Source organism: Brassica oleracea, chromosome C4 (assembly GCF_000695525.1).
Source record: "Brassica oleracea var. oleracea cultivar TO1000 chromosome C4, BOL, whole genome shotgun sequence".
Lineage (NCBI taxonomy): Eukaryota > Viridiplantae > Streptophyta > Magnoliopsida > Brassicales > Brassicaceae > Brassica > Brassica oleracea.
The window spans coordinates 47,027,220-47,043,096 of record NC_027751.1 but is presented as its reverse complement, the minus strand read 5'-3'; the positions used below and the strand labels follow the sequence as shown (position 1 = coordinate 47,043,096).

The following is a 15,877-nucleotide window of genomic DNA, read 5'->3' as shown; positions in this document are numbered from 1 at the left end:
AGTTCTCAACTTTTAATGTATCACCCAAAATCAAGAAAATGATTGTATTTAAATGAATGATGATCTCAAATGTTGAGATGCTTATCCAAAAGTATCTCAAAATGTATTGCCATCGGAGAAACTTGGTAAAATAATCCATATGGAATGTTAATTCAGTAAATAATTTATTGGAATTATGTAAAGATTAATGGGTCATGAGCTTTAGTTTCTAAAGAGTGTGCAAGGATATAAACTTTCATACCGGAAGTTCTGATGAGACAAAAATAATATATAAGAGAGCCATTCCACTTACCTCAAATTTGTTTTAGATTGGTAACCCAAAAAACGTAACATAATTTGACAAAAAGTGTAAACTATCTCAGATCTTACCGCTTTTTATACGATCAGACTTTCCAATTTCTTTGAATGTTCCTGCTGAGGTACACTTTTCAAACAACAATATATCAAACTTGGCGTAACCGCAACAGTCGAAGACATGGGGAATCACCATCTTCTTCTGCGGTGCAATCGAGGATAATATAGAATGGTCGGCAATCGGCTGTCATTACTCCGCGAAGGCACACACAAGAAGTAAGAAAAAGGGCTACGGGTGTAAATCTCAACTCGCAGATGAAGAAGGATAAGTTTCAGGGCAAATTCCAGAGCATGTGCTACTTTTGGTTTTGTTTCGAATCTGTAAATCCAAATTCAAAATTTAGACCAATTAAGATGTAAAGTAATTTTTATTTTTTTGTAAAAAGATTTTTCATATTTACGAATTTTTGCGTTTTTTTTATATATTACAAACTAAAATAAGAAATAAAACCCACAGAAAACCCTAATGGGTCCGATTACAAAGTAAAAATAAGCCGAAAAGATAGCTGCGGACACCAGCAGACGAGTCAGCTATCCATCACGACGGAAGAAGAGCCGCTACTAAGCACCGAGACAGGGAGAAGACAGCGAGTTATTTGCGCATTCCCATTTGATATTGTTCATTTTCATCATCCTCTTCCTCCCCATGAGAATTCATTAAAGGCTTCGCTTCATTGGCAACCTTGGCTCCACAGCCAACATGTTCTTGATTGTTTCCTGCTGTTTGCCTATAGGCGGCTGAGAATTGTTGAATCACAAGAACCGAACCTTGCATTGTGAAGTTTGATGAAGCTAATGTATCGCCTATAACCCCTAAATCCGGACTAGTATTCCAATCAGTCAAACCCACGGTCACAGGCGTTTCTACTTTGTACCCTCTTCCCACAATGTAAAGATCGAAAGAATGGTTATCTTCCATTTCTCTAATCGCTGCGATCGTTTCTGGACCATCGATAACCACTTTCTCTGTATAAGTCACAGAAGAATCATTCATAGTCTTGAAGTTAAACTGGTAGATGTACTCTTCGTCCACTTGTGCCTCCTTCACGTACTCAGCGGCTTCTTCCCCGGCCGCAAATAAAGCTTCCCTGCTCGGGACAAATCTCACAACCGTTAGCTTGATCATTTCTTGTCCCACCATCCTCCAAGCATAAGCCAAAGCCTCTCTATCGTCCCGGCCTCCAATGAATAGCATTGCAATTTCTTTATCTGTGGTCTCGCCATGGAACGAAGAAGATTCAGACCGAATAATCGTCATGCCACGGTCAACCAATATCCCGACCGAACAAGGTGCGTCGCTCAAAACGTTGTGGTTGATATTCTCGTGCGCATCGTTTCCTTCACCTAACCGACCATCAGATGTCAAATTCTTATGGTAAGGCAATAAGATGAGGCTGGCTCGTTTATCCTCGGCCAGCGAACAAATATCCTCATGCATCGTCGCGTAAGGTGAGACCGCGGTGAGTGTCTGAACCAACATGGCGTCGTTGTTCACTTCCATGTCTTCGAACATATCAGCGATCTGTTCGGATTCTGCTCTGACTCGGTCCGAAAAGTTAGCTTTAGGTTTGGTCTCGTCGTTCATTATGAGCAACGAAGCTGTAGTGCGACCGGTTAGCTCGACTAGGTGAATTGCAAAGACGTTGATAGGAGATCGCTTGGTCGGGTTAGAAACCAGTAATAGGCTGGTTAGGCCGGAGACGTTAGCGAGGACATGAGCACAGGTTAACACACGAAACTCTACTTCTCCTTGGAGTTTTTGAACGGTTCGGTATTTGTAGAAAGAATATTTCTTCTTTGGCGTGTAAGTCAATGTTAAAAGTGGCTGCACCAGTATTGACATCACCAGGAACGCAACCGTCATATGAGTGTACATTATTACGTCCAACGCCTTTCTGTCACGTCCTGCATTGAGTATGACTAAGGCCATAGTTCCTTTGGTGTTCATAAGGGCACCAACAGCAAAACCATCACGCAAGGGCATGCCCAAGAAGAGGGAGCAAATAACGGTAGACAAAATCTTCACCATAAAGCACGAAGAAATCACAAACACCAACGTTCCAGCGCTCGTGTTAGTAGACAAGTAACCAAGATTGAGTCTTAAACCACAGATGATGTAGAAAAGAGGCATCAAAATTCCCGAGAGGTAATCATGGAGCTTCTCTTCAATCATATCCCGAATTATGTGGTCATGAGGGACCGAGAGACCGAACAAGAAAGCTCCAGGGATTGAGGTGACCCCAAATGCTTCGGTGATTAAGCTACAGAAAATGACTCCTACGAGAGTGAACCATACGTGATTTTCTCCAACGTGGCCTCCTTTGACCGTGTTGGCGAAGGCCCAAGCCACCCCAGGACGAATCACGTAGATGCAGAAAAAGACAAAACCGATGGTTGATACTAACGCGAATAGCATCATATCGTTCGATACACCTGCATTTTTTCATGTTTTTGGTTAGTACTGAAAGGTGCAGAGTCGGGCCTGAAATTATGGGACTCTAATTTTAGTGTGGATAAAAAAATGATAGTAAAGTTGTTAGTGTATTTTATAAATGTTTTTTAATTATACCCATGAAATTGGGTATGTTCAATCTTATCTTTTTTAAAAATTGTAGTAGAAATTTTCTTTTAAACAAATTTGTAAAATTTAGAAGTTAAGACTTAAGTTTCAATAGATGGAGTGAACCAAACGATAATGAAAGTGTGTGAGTTATAAACTAATAAAAGATAATTGGTCTTAGAGGAATTTAGATTTTATTAATTTGGATTCTTCTCTTCAGTTACGTTAAGCTACAAATTATAAACGACAAGAAAAAAAAGATCATATTACCTTGTTTGTTAAACATTACGAGTACGAGAAGAAGGAGAACCCAAGTACACAAATCCGTAATAATGGATGCACTCATGGCCGTGCGTCCCATATCAGAACGCAAGAGCTTGAGATCGGCAAGAATCCTCGCAAGGTCAGGGAAATTCGTACAACTCAACGCAACCGACCAGTAAAGACAACCTGAAAAAATCCTGTCGGCGTCTCCGTTACCGGGAAGGTAATACAAGCCAGAACCGGTCAATAAAGCCACAACGAGGCCAACGATGGCTATGACTATTGGCTTGCGTTGCTTGATTTTTATCATCTTCAAGTCCATACCAAGACCGAGGAGGAAAATGTTGTAGACGAGAGCTAAGTTTGCGAATGTCTCCAGAACCATTGTGTATCTATAAGGAAAGATATCTTTGAGGACAGTGTCATTCTCACCGAGCAAAGTCGGGCTGAACAGTAATCCACACTGCAAATCAAGAATAAATATAATCATTACCAAATTCTAGGAAATGATATAATGTAATGTCAGAAATAAATTGAATTAGCAAAAGGATGAACGCATATATAACGTGCATAATATTGCATTAACAAATCTTAAGACTTTTCTCGTTTCTTGGTCCATAGGAAATGCAAAAATAAAGAACATAGTGTTGACTGAGACTATATTTCCCACAATAATAAGTTTTGTTGGCTTAATAAATTGACTTTGAAGATGAACATGCTTAGAAGTAATTAAAGACATATCTAGCTAAAAAGAAAAACAAATTTTTTTCGCAATTTTCATGAGACACACGATTAGAAAGAAAAAAACACAAGATCAATACAAATGTTTAGTTAAAATAGTTTTCAACATTTGATTACTCACAAGAATTTGGGCAACGAAAGGAGGAAGATGTAGCGGCCGAGTCATGTAGTAGATTACGCGGTAGACAAAGTTAGCGACTAATAGTTGTTTTATAAAGAAAGGAAATGCGGCATGGATCGGTTTTGCACTCTCCCATCCATTATGGTGTTCTTCTGCTATCAAATCCGTGTGGCTATAACATAATACTTTACCGTACCGGGACGAACTGAGATTATAATAGGATGAATTTGATTCCAGAGCCATAGGATTTTTGGGCTCGGCCACCTTTTGGAATAGAGAGGTAAACGTGATCCTCTAAGATCACCAAAAGTTTTGGCCGGCCTTTCCCTGAACAAAATGTTCTGTGTTCGTGATGTGTTAGATTTTATTTCATTAATATAGGTGAGAGCTCCAACCTGTTTTTTTCTTTATGTTCCTGTAATGGCTAATTATAGATTTTTATGTTTTGATGTCAAAGAGGTGACTACTACTCATGTTAGCTGTTTTTGTTTTCTCTTTGAGATTAGTCAAATTCTGTTACTTTTCTAGTTTGTTTTTTAAAGGGCAATTTCATGATTATCCCTGCAAGTAAATAATAATGATAAGTCTTTTTGGGCTATGGTTTTCTTTCTTAGGATATGAATGGTGACCAAGGAACGGAGAGGAATTATTCATTCCTTAATGTTCCTGAAAAAAAATCACCATTCACAAGGAATAGTTTTTCTTTCTCATTCCCTACCATTCTTTTTTTTTAGAGAAATAAAGAACAAAATTGTTCATTCTTAAATTTGAGAAAGAACAACCATTTTCTTTCATTTCTGCAATTTTATTCCTCTACGTTCTTTTCCTATTCGTTTTTTTTATTTTCAAAATGGTCACCAGTCGAATCCTTAGTCTTTGCCTATTTGATTGCTGAAAAACAAAATCAACAATTAAATGAATACAATAAAAGTATTAAATATTTGTTGAAATGCACGTAGATAAATTTGTGTAGATAATATTCAACATGTTGAGCCCGAAAAAGAAGAAAAAGACAATGACAAGTGGTAAGTTATCATTGGCCATACAAAACGATGATATTTTTAAAGTATTTAGGCTTTGTATACACCGAAATACCTGAAACTAAGTAAATGTCTTTTCACTGTATGTTATACTATGTACATTTTATATTCCAACTTGGCACCTAATAATCTATAACCTATTCTAAATCATGTATCTTGGGGAAAATCTAAGTTTCAGATTCTTTTGCCTAAGTGAACATGCTTAAAGGATGACTCAGTACTCTATAGACTCGACTAGTGAGCCTAAGCTAAACGTGTGGACAAGAGACTGAGTTGATAGCAATTCAAATTTTCTGCATAATCTCCTTCTATCCGTAAGATCTCATTATCTTATTCCTTTTTTTTTTGTATGATTATTTCCTAATCTCCCGCTTCTTTGTTTTTTTTTTTTTTTTTTTTTTTTTTTTTTTTTTGTTTAACCTGGAGGGACTTCCACCCCCAGGGGCCAACCCCTCGGCGCGAGGCAGACCATTTGGTACTATGGAAAATTAGATACCCCAATTGCCTGGCCAGCGGTTCGAACCCGGGTGCGTATTGAGGCCGAAGCTCTCTCAACACCACCAGGCCAACCCCGCTTCTTTGTTAAATCACTCCCTTTTGCTCTGCCTTGTGGTCTTAGATGGAGGATATCATCAGGTGTCTGGCAAACGCGCAAACCTTACCACAAACCCAAGAAGATCAAAACTATTCTCGATGCGCTTGAGTCTGAAGAGATCGAGTTTCTGAAAAATTAGCCTTTTGGGAAAATTATTTCTCTTGATGAAAACCCATCATTCTCAGGGAGCTTTTGTCAGTTCGTGATTGTTTGGATGCTGAGAGTGAATCCAGGACATGCGAGGGAGACGAAGAGTATCATGTACATTAGTAGATGTTATTGTGATTTATTTTGGTGTAACGTACATGCTTATCTTGTATACCATCACTCTGTGTACATGCTTAACTTATATACAACTATCAAGTTACTCGAAAGATATCAAGATTCTCAAGTTACCCCAAACGCATAATACAAAGACGGACAATATTGCATGCAGTGTGAGGAAACAACAGTCTTTTATCGCTCATATGGATCTGGAATTTACCAATTTGGTTCGTAGAATCTTAGTTATGTGTATGTTGCTGACAAAAAAGAAAATCCTAAAGTGATTCTGTTTTCATATGTGAGTAGATCTATAGTTAATTAAGTTTAGGATTGTAAGAAAAGTTATGGATTGTTGATATTAATAAGTTAAAATAATAATCTGTCGTTTTTCTTCGTCTGAATTAGTTTTGATGATTGATCTTCACTAATCATCTAGTTAATAATTTTAGGTTGTTTAATGTTCTAAAGTGTGTGAGCAAATGTAAGAAAAGAATTCAAAGCATTTTAGGTAGCGAGAGTTGACGTTAAAGTGTTTTGTAAACCTATCAAGCTAACTTTTAAATGCATGTTTACATTGTCAAATTCAGATGGAGCTATAGTCTTCGTATTGAAAATATCAATTAGCACTTTGGTAAAATGATAACCTAGTTAAGAAATTTGAGGGGAACAGATCCTTCCAAAACACTTGTGTTTCGACGCCGGTGGAGACAGAGCTCGCCGGCGTCGCCTCCGTTCCATCTTCTTCATGGTTTCTCTTGCTCCAAGTCAAAGCTCTCGTTCTATCATTTATTCTACCTTTACTCAATCATTTGTTCTGGATCTTGAGATTTCAAAACTGGAGAAGACCTTCGTGGTCTCTGCTCGGGTTTTGGAGACCACCAGACCTGCATCTTTCACCGGGGCTTCCTGGAAATGCGGTACAAAGACCACCTCTCCCCACCTCGACGCACGAAAGGGAGGGCTCTCTCTCTGCAACAGATCTGCAACTCGCTCTGCTTGCACAAATGGCGCTTCGCTTCACCTCTTTCCCTTCTCTGAGTTCAACCTTCCGCTGCGCTTCAGATCTGAGAGGACTCCCATGGATTTCTCTGGATCTGAGCTACTCTCAGATAAAGCTCAAATTTTAGACGTAAAGAACGCCTCTAGCCACCGTAGGTCATCAACTTCATGTTACAAACGGGACTCCGTATCTCTTCTCGGTGGCTGCTCAATCCCTAACTGTTCGATCTTCACGGTCCCCTCTCCTCCATCTTACGCCACCGCCCTTCATCCCGACGACGAGGTGTGCCCTAATTCCGCCGCACGCAGGCTGCTATTCAAGTTCAGATCCGATGAACGTGATGCTGACATCAGCCCTTCCATTTCCTCTAGATGGGCCAGGCCCATGCCATTTACAAAAGGTGTCGGCCCTTTCTCTATCTCTCAAAATATTAATTTGAATGAGAGGACCAAGCCCAAAAGTTATCTTTTGGTTTTGGTTTTATTTAATAGTTTTTCAATGAGTCTCGGTGGATTCACCGAACCTTTGATCCTAACTATTGTGAACGCGACATTATATCTATCGATTCAGAAGCGATCCTTACTTTTGTGGTTGTCAGTGGATTCACCAATACCATCATCTAAGACTTTCTCCATGAGAAGAGTCATCTCTCCTGCTATAAAGCAGATGAAGTTGTCAAAATTTCTAGCCGTTTTGTTATCTTGTGGAGCGGTCCGTACGGGGCCTGAAGATGCAACGGATTTCGTTTCGACGATATTCCGAGGTGTGGATTGTCTATCAACGTCACGATTTAATGTGACTAAGTTTCAACTTTTCGGCTTTGCCGTGAACTTTACGGGTTTTACTCAGAATTCGCTGTCAATTTATCTTAGAGACTCCTATGTTTATGTTGTATTGTCTCTTTGTACTGTTGGTAGAACCATACTGTTGGTAGAACCAGGGTTATTCCTTCTTCAAAGTGTAGTCCGAATGTTTAAGTTTTAATGAAAGTGGTGTTTCAAAAAAAAAAAAAAAAAAAAAAGTTAAGAAATTTGAGTTCGATAACGATGTTTATTGTATTCTTTGTCTAGCAATTATTTTCGTTATTTCTGTTTTCTAAGAATTGCCTAGACCTAAAAATTCCAATTCATAAGTTCACATCACATTTACATTCTGTCATTTGCTTTCTTACTTTCTTACTTTCAAAACAACAAAAAAACCACATTCATTTTACTTCAACTATACTTTCCAAGAATTATAGTGTGACATTGGTCTATGAGTATTCAATCCATAAAATACTACTTCGTACGCTTAAAATAGTTGTATAGGGTTAAAACCTGATCGTATCATATGAAAAAAAAAAAAAAACTCTTGTCATTTGCGCATTCCCATTTGATACTGTTCATCTCCATCATCCTCTTCCTCATGAGAATTCATTTTCGCTTCATTAGCGGTTTTCGCTCCACCTTTAACGTGTTCTTGATGGTTTTCTGAGGTTCGTCTATTGGCGGCTGAGTATTGTTGAATCACAAGAACCGAAGCATGCAATGTGAAGTTTAATGAAGCTAATGTATCGCCTATAGTACCCAAGTCCGAATTACTACTCCAATCTGTCAAACCCGCAGTTACAGGTGTTTCTACTTTGTACCCTCTTCCCACAATGTAAAGATCGTAAGAATGGTTATCTTCCATTTCTCTAATCGCTTCGATCACTTCTTGACCATCGTTAACCACTTTCTCTATACAAGTGACCGAAGAATCATTCATAGTCTTGAAGTTAAACTCGTAAATGCACTCTTCGTCCACTTGTGCCTCCTTTGCATACTCAACGCTTAATTTTCCGGCCGAGACTAAAGCGTCTCTGCCCGGGACAAATCTCACAACCGTGAGTTTAACCATTTCTTGTCCCACCATCCTCCAAGCATAAGCCAAAGCCTCTCTATCGTCCCGGCCTCCAATGAATAACATTGCAATTTCTTTCTTTGTGATCTCGGCATTGAACGAGGAAGCTTCAGATCGAACAGTCGTCATGCCACGGTCGACCAATACCCCGACCGAACAAGGCGCGTTTCTCAAAACGTTTTGGTTGACTCCCTCGTGCCCATAGTTTCCTTCGCCTAACCGACCGTCCGGCGTCATATTCTTATGGTAAGGCAATAAGATGAGGCTGACTTGTTTATCCTGGGCCAAAGTACAAATATCCTCATGCATCGTCGCGTATGGTGAAACCGCGGTGAGTGTCTGAACCGACACTGCGTCGCTGTTCACTTCCATGCCTTCGAACAACTCAGCGATCTGTTCGGATTCCGCTCTGACTCGGTCCGAAAAGTTAACTTTAGGTTTGGACTCGTCATGCATTATGAGCAACGAAGCCTCAGTGCGACCGGTTAGCTCAACTAAGTGTATTGCATAGATGTTGAGAGGAGATTTCTTGGTCGGGTTAGAAATATGTAGTAGATTGGTTATGCCGGGAACGTTACCGAGGACATGGACACAGGTTAACACACGAAACTCTTCTTCTCCTTTGAGTTTTTGAACAGTTCGGTATTTATAGAAAGTCAATTTCTTATTTGGTGTGTAAGTAAAGGTTAAAAGTGGCTGCACCACTATTGACATCACCAGGAACGCAAACGTCATATGAGTGTACAATATTACGTCCAACACCTTGCTGTCACGTCCTGCATTGAGTATGACTAAAGCCATAGTTCCTTTGGTGTTCATAAGGGCACCAACAGCAAAACCATCACGCAAGGGCATGCCCAAGAAGAGGGAGCAAATAACGGTAGACAAAATCTTCACCATAAAGCACGAAGAAATCACAAACACCAACACTCCAACGGTCGTGTTCTGTAGCAAGTAGTCAAGATCGACTCTAAACCCGCAAATGACGTAGAAAAGAGGCATTAGAAAGCCCGAGAGGAAATCGTGGAGCTTCTCTTCGATCATGTTTCGGATGATGTGGTCGTGAGGGATCGAGAGACCGAACAGGAAAGCTCCAGTTATCGAGTTGACCCCAAATGCGTCGGTGATTAAGGCGCAGAAAACGACACCTACGAGGGTGAACCAAACGTGATTTTCTCCAACGTGGCCTCCTTTGACCGTGTTGGCGAAGGCCCAAACGATTCCAGGATGAATCACGTAGATGCAGAAGAAGGCAAAAGCGATGGTTGATACTAACGCGCATGGCATCAGATCGTTCCAAACACCTGCATTTTTCATTTTTGAAATTACATTTAGTTAGTACTAATGTCATGGGTTGAGGAGCCTGCTCCAAGGTGCAGGACCGGTCGGTGAAATAAAAAATGACTAGAGACAAAATAAAATTTGGGCTTTATTAATTTGTGGTGTGAACCAAATGATAAGTGTGCGTGTGTGAGTTCTAAACAGCTGGTTCTAAACTAACACAAATGTTTTGGCTTATAGGTTTTTTAATTTAGATTCTTTTCTTCAATTGTTACTAAGAAACATTCTAGTATTTGATATTTAGTCATTTTCAAATCATATTACCTTGTTTGTTAAAACATGCGTTTCCGAAAACGAGGAGAACCCAAGTACACAAATCCGTAATAATGGATGCACTCATGGCCGTGTGTCCCATATCAGAACGCAAGAGCTTGAGATCCGCAAGAATCCTCGCAAGGTCAGGGAAATTCGTACAACTCAACGCAACCGACCAGTAGAGACAACCTGCGAGGATCGTGTCGGGGTCTCCATTACCGGGAAAGTAATACAAGCCAGAACCGGCCAATAAAGCCACAACAACGCCAACGATGGCTATGACCATTGGCTTGACTTGCTTGATTCTTATCATCCTCAAATCCATACCGAGACCGAGAAGGAACATGTTGTAGACGAGAGCTAAGTTTGCGAATGTCTCCATAAACATTGTGTATCTATAAGGAAATAATTTTTCGAGGACAATACTGTTTCTACCAAGCACAGTCGGGCTGAACAGTAATCCGCACTGCAAAGTATGAACAATAAATACAATCACTACAAATGATAGGAAATAACATAAGACTAATTTGAATTAGCAAAAAAATATCACATATATAATGTGCATAATACTGCAAATGAACAAATCTTTTTTCTCATTTCTTGTTCTAAAGAAAATCTTTTGAGGAAAAAAATCCAAACACAAAGCAACAAACTGTTTTTATTTTTTTTTAAACAATGAAGTTAACGGAATGCAAACCAAAATCTAAATCTCTAATGTCATCGTTTCCAAACAAGACAATGTTGATTAAGATTATTTTTTCCCACAATTAATAATATGTTTTGTTGGCTTACATTTTTTTACCAGGAATTTGAAGATGAACATGCTTAGGACATAGCTATAGCTAATAAAGAAGAAAAACAGTTTTGCAATAGTCAATGATACCACACGTTTTAGAAGGAAAAAAAAAACTATGCAAGATCAATACTAATCTTTAGTTAAATTAGTTTGCGACATTTGATTACTCACAAGGATTTGAGCGACGAAAGGAGGAAGATGTAGCGGCCGAGTCAGAGAATACATTAAGCCGTAGCTCAAATTAGAGATGAGTAGTTGCATTACAAAGAAAGGAAGTGCCGTTTCAATCGACTTTGCGCTCTGCCATCCACTATAATCTCCGACTAGGGTCTCATTCGTTTGGTTATAACATACTATATTACCGTACCGGGACGTACTGAGAGAATAGGTTATATTTGGTTCGTCACTCGTAGGGGGCTCGGCCATCTTTTGGAATCCAGAGGTAAACGTGATCCTCTAAGATCACCAAAGGTTTTGGCCGGCGTTTCCCTTAACAAAATGTTGTGTTCATCGTGTGTTTGATTTCATTGCATTAATAGGTTAGCGCTACAGCCTGTTTCCTTCTTCATTTTCTTCTTCTTTTCTTGCAATGGCTAATTATAGTACTTTTATGTTTTGATGTCAGAGAGGTGACTACTAGTCACAAATTCTATTTCTTATTTTTTTCTAAATTGTTTTATCCTTTTTAAGGAGTGGTTAAATTTGATGTTTTCCTTGCTTTCAAATAAAAGAATTACATGAATATTTGTATAATTGATAGATGAACAATATGATATTACAGTTGATATAATACATTTGGAAAAGTTCAATAATATGCCTCAACGTAGGATACCGACCTCAGCAGCCACTGGCCTCTACGGCAAGCAAGGGTTATCCACCTGCCATTGCCTCCACACACATAAATATAAAGTCAATGATAGGTGGAGAAACTTCGCTGGCCGGTGAGGCCGGTGTATGAAGCTGGGCCATTTGAAAATGCTCATGGGAGGTTGTTTCCCTGCCTCATTAAGAGGTGAGTTTAAATACACAAAAAAACTCCAAATTTAAAATTGAGGTACTACGATGATGAGATACACATTGTTCTCCATTTTTCTGTTTAGGGTAAACAGCTCACTGCTCTTGCTGTGGCAAAGGAAAACTTAATTGACATTGTTTGTCCATCTCAACATGTGTTGACTCAGTTTTTATTATTTCTAGTGTGAAGAACATGAAGGCAGTCATGAACAGCTAAAAAATCTGAGGGAGATTCTCAACGGCTGCTTATAGAAAAGACAAAAACGTTTCTTTGTCTAGATAGCTAAGCTTATTGTATCAGATTAGTGATTAATGTTTAATAAAACAAGATTAAAATCCATTTTAATTATACATCTTCATCACAAGCTTCTGCCAAGCGAACATTATAGTGTTATGATTATTTCATACCAGGGAATGTAAACATACATATTTAGAAGCAAACTACATATCATAGAGAGACACTAGCTAGTGCTTGATCTGGGACAGCATAGTCTTGACATCTCTGCTGTTCGGCCTCTGTTTCGGATCATCCAAAGTACAGTAAAAAGCAATCTTCAGAACAAGAAGCATCTGTTCATCGAACCCTTGTTCCATCAGCTTCGGATCAATAGCTAGGCTTGGATTCTCCGATGTTAGTACCTTCCTCATCCACTTTATAAGACTCATCTCATCAGTATGCTGGAAAAACTCATCAGAAGGAAGCTTCCCAATCACCAGCACTCCGAGAATCACCCCAAAGCTATAGATGTCACACTTGTCCGTAAACTTGAGAGTTTGATGATACTCTGGTGCTATGTATCCCACGGTACCTGAAAGCTTAGAGGTTGTAATGTGCGTGACTGCATCAGGCATCGCCTTGGCCAACCCGAAATCCGCGATTCTAGCCTCCATATCGTCGTCAAGAAGAACGTTAGCCGGCTTCAAGTCTCGGTGGATGATTCTAGGGTTACTCTCCATGTGAAGATACTCAAGCCCCGCAGCTATACCTAAAGCAAGCTTGTGCCTTGCTGGCCACGTCAGCTCTTTGTTTCCAGCTGAAACCTCGGTTAGTATATCTTGCAAGCTCCCGTTCTTCATGTACTCGTAGACAAGGAAGTGACACTCGGGTCTCGGGACGTGTGCTAGCAACGGGAGAAGATTCCGGTGCCGGATTTGACCCACCGTGTTGATCTCTGACCTGATTTGCCTCAGGTACTTGTTCAGAAACCTGGACTCTTCGTCTACGAGTTCGGTGGCGTCTTTAGAGGGCTGTGTCACTCTCTTGACGGCTATGATCTTCCCGTTGCTTCCGGGTAGTTCGGCTTTGAAAACTTCTCCGCAGCCTCCTTTGCCAATGAGCTCTAGAGAGGCTAGTGATTCTTCGTTCTCCAAGAAAGCTAAGTCTTCAGCTCTTTTGATCAAAGGGCTGAAGATAGAAGGACCTGAGGGTTTCTCTGGTCCTCTTATTGCTTTGAGAATCAATCTGAAGATCACCGAGAAGACTACTCCGGAGAAGATTCCGCCTATGCCTCCAACTACGAACCCTAAGATCCATGCAACTACTTTCTTCTTTTTGTTCTTTTTCTTCTTCTTTTTCTTGTCTTTTGGAGGTGACGCTGTCGCTTTTGTTGTGGTGGTGGTGTTGTTGGGTTTCTTCGTTGAGTTTGTAGATGGAGTTTCAGCAAGAATGTGTCTTGTTTGGTATGGAGATATCTTGATTTTACTCATAACCGGAACCGGACCTTCCAATAACCGGTTTTCTGAGAAATCAAAGAACCGGAGATTTTGGAAGGGCACAACTGGCTCCGGTATCTTGCCTGAGAAGAGATTGTTTGCAACGGAGAGACTCTCGAGATTCGGTAGATTCTTCAAGAAGTTCAAGTTCCCAGAGAATTTATTCGAAGAAAGATTTATAATTCTAAGATTGATCAAACCGGAGAAGTTTCCCGGAATCTGACCGGACAATCTGTTGTTTCGTACATCAAGTACTTCGAGTTTCTTGCAGTGTAAGACATCAAGTGGAAGACCACCGACCAGCTTGTTGTTAGACAAAGTGAGTTCTTTGAGCTCCGATAACATTCCGATGACCGGTGAGATGGTTCCCGCCAAGCTCCGGGATCGGTATACGAGCCTCGTGACGCGGAGAACGTATCCTCCGGTGGCGTCGGAGTGGCGTCTCTCGCATGAAACTCCTCCGCGACCGCAAGGGTTAGCATCACTGGAAGAGGGAGAAGAGCGTTGACCGTTGACTCCGAGCTCTGTTTCTATGACTTGAAGAGCTTTGAGATCTGAGGAATCGATCTCCACGGAGGAGACGAAAGGAGAGGCAAGAAGAAGAAGGGAGAGGATGGCGAGGATGAGAGGCCGGAGAAAGAGATTGGCGTTTCCGGTGGGAACAGCCATGTTAATCATTTCTGTTAAGAGAAAGTTTCCTCTTGTGGGTGCTTGTCGGAACTTACTTTGTTTATTTATGGTCAGCAACTACCACTAATCTTATAGAAAAGTCTTTACGTGTTTTACGGTTTTCTTTTTCCTAAAAGAATTAATCAATACTTTGAAAATTGGTCCAAAGATATTTTATCATTTTACAAATAGAATTGCTAAATTTAATTTAATATCTTCAAAATATATAAAACATGTATACGAAAAAATGGATATTTTCTAAGAAGTGTATGATTGAGTGTTTATTTCCTGGAAATAATAGTATGGGCAAATAACTGTTTAGAAAATGTGAACGTAGCGAGTCTGTTATTGACTAGAGAGTTGATAAGTCAAAGTCTAATCTGCGGCGGGTTCCACAGGGGGGCCACCCTTTTCTACACGTTAGAACTTAATTGTTATGTTCCACACATTTTCTTGTTTTTTTAGTCACCCTCTTTAGCGTTTTACGTAGATAAGTTCGTTGTCTTTATTTAGATTCTGAACGGTGACTCGGTGAGTGTGTAAATAAGTAGTGTGAAAGAGACATCGGAAGATAATGATAAAACGACGTGAAGATATGTAAAACAAGTATTGTATGAAACAAATCTATATGGTACTCTTTGCATGTTTTCGGAATCGAGAAAAGAAATAGCATGTAAAAATTGGTAATGCAAACCAAACGCTGATAGACCAGTAATAATCTAATAGTAAGGTAGTGATAGGTAACCGTGGTGCGGAAATGCTTAATTGAGCAAGTGTCACCAATTATATGCATATCACTTGAAAAGCGCGGTGTACGGAAAAAAAAAACAAAAAGTAATTCTTTTAAAAACGCATTACGTAGTTCTTTTTTTTTTTCACTAAGCCCAAAGGGCTTGTTTTACATGGTTTGAGAGACATTACAAATAGGATCCATTAACGTAGTTCAGTAGCCAAAATAGCTGTGGTTTTACAAAAAACCGCACTTAACTGTGTAAAATGATTTTTAACAAATATTTTCTTTTTGAAAATTCAACACCATTATTTATTCACGTGCTACAATAGTTTCTTTTTATCAAAACTGAATCAAATTTGTTGTTCTCCTTGCTTTCAAATAAAAGAGTTACATGAATATTAGTATTTTGATAGATGAACAGATATTACAGTTGATATAATATATTTGGAAAAACTTAATAATATGCTCAACTTAGGATACCGACCTCATCAGCCACTGGCTTCTACAGCAAGCAAGGGTTATTCACCTTCCATTGC

At 39.6% G+C, this 15,877-nt stretch overlaps 4 protein-coding genes across 4 annotated transcripts; 1 reads left to right on the top strand and 3 right to left on the bottom strand.

Moving 5' to 3' along the window:
- Positions 1-946: 946 nt before the first annotated feature.
- Positions 947-4,100, bottom strand: LOC106341309 (cation/H(+) antiporter 21-like). The gene is made up of 3 exons (XM_013780103.1): positions 4,041-4,100; positions 3,185-3,641; positions 947-2,787 (listed from the first exon to the last, which is right to left on the bottom strand). The coding sequence occupies exons 1-3, from the start codon at positions 4,083-4,085 to the stop codon at positions 947-949; spliced, it is 2,343 nt and encodes a 780-aa protein (XP_013635557.1). The 5' UTR covers positions 4,086-4,100.
- Positions 4,101-6,618: 2,518 nt separating this feature from the next.
- LOC106340894 lies at positions 6,619-7,491 on the top strand. Its single transcript, XM_013779728.1, has 2 exons — positions 6,619-7,339; positions 7,431-7,491. The coding sequence occupies exons 1-2, from the start codon at positions 6,685-6,687 to the stop codon at positions 7,439-7,441; spliced, it is 666 nt and encodes a 221-aa protein (XP_013635182.1). The 5' UTR covers positions 6,619-6,684; the 3' UTR covers positions 7,442-7,491.
- Positions 7,492-8,127: 636 nt separating this feature from the next.
- Positions 8,128-11,762, bottom strand: LOC106340773 (cation/H(+) antiporter 21-like). The gene is made up of 3 exons (XM_013779617.1): positions 11,384-11,762; positions 10,426-10,882; positions 8,128-10,124 (listed from the first exon to the last, which is right to left on the bottom strand). Exons 1-3 carry the CDS (start codon positions 11,636-11,638, stop codon positions 8,293-8,295), a joined length of 2,544 nt encoding a protein of 847 aa, XP_013635071.1. The 5' UTR covers positions 11,639-11,762; the 3' UTR covers positions 8,128-8,292.
- Positions 11,763-12,535: 773 nt separating this feature from the next.
- Positions 12,536-14,678, bottom strand: LOC106342053 (leucine-rich repeat receptor-like serine/threonine/tyrosine-protein kinase SOBIR1). The gene has a single exon (XM_013780845.1). The coding sequence runs from the start codon at positions 14,615-14,617 to the stop codon at positions 12,692-12,694; it is 1,926 nt and encodes a 641-aa protein (XP_013636299.1). The 5' UTR covers positions 14,618-14,678; the 3' UTR covers positions 12,536-12,691.
- Positions 14,679-15,877: the final 1,199 nt, after the last annotated feature.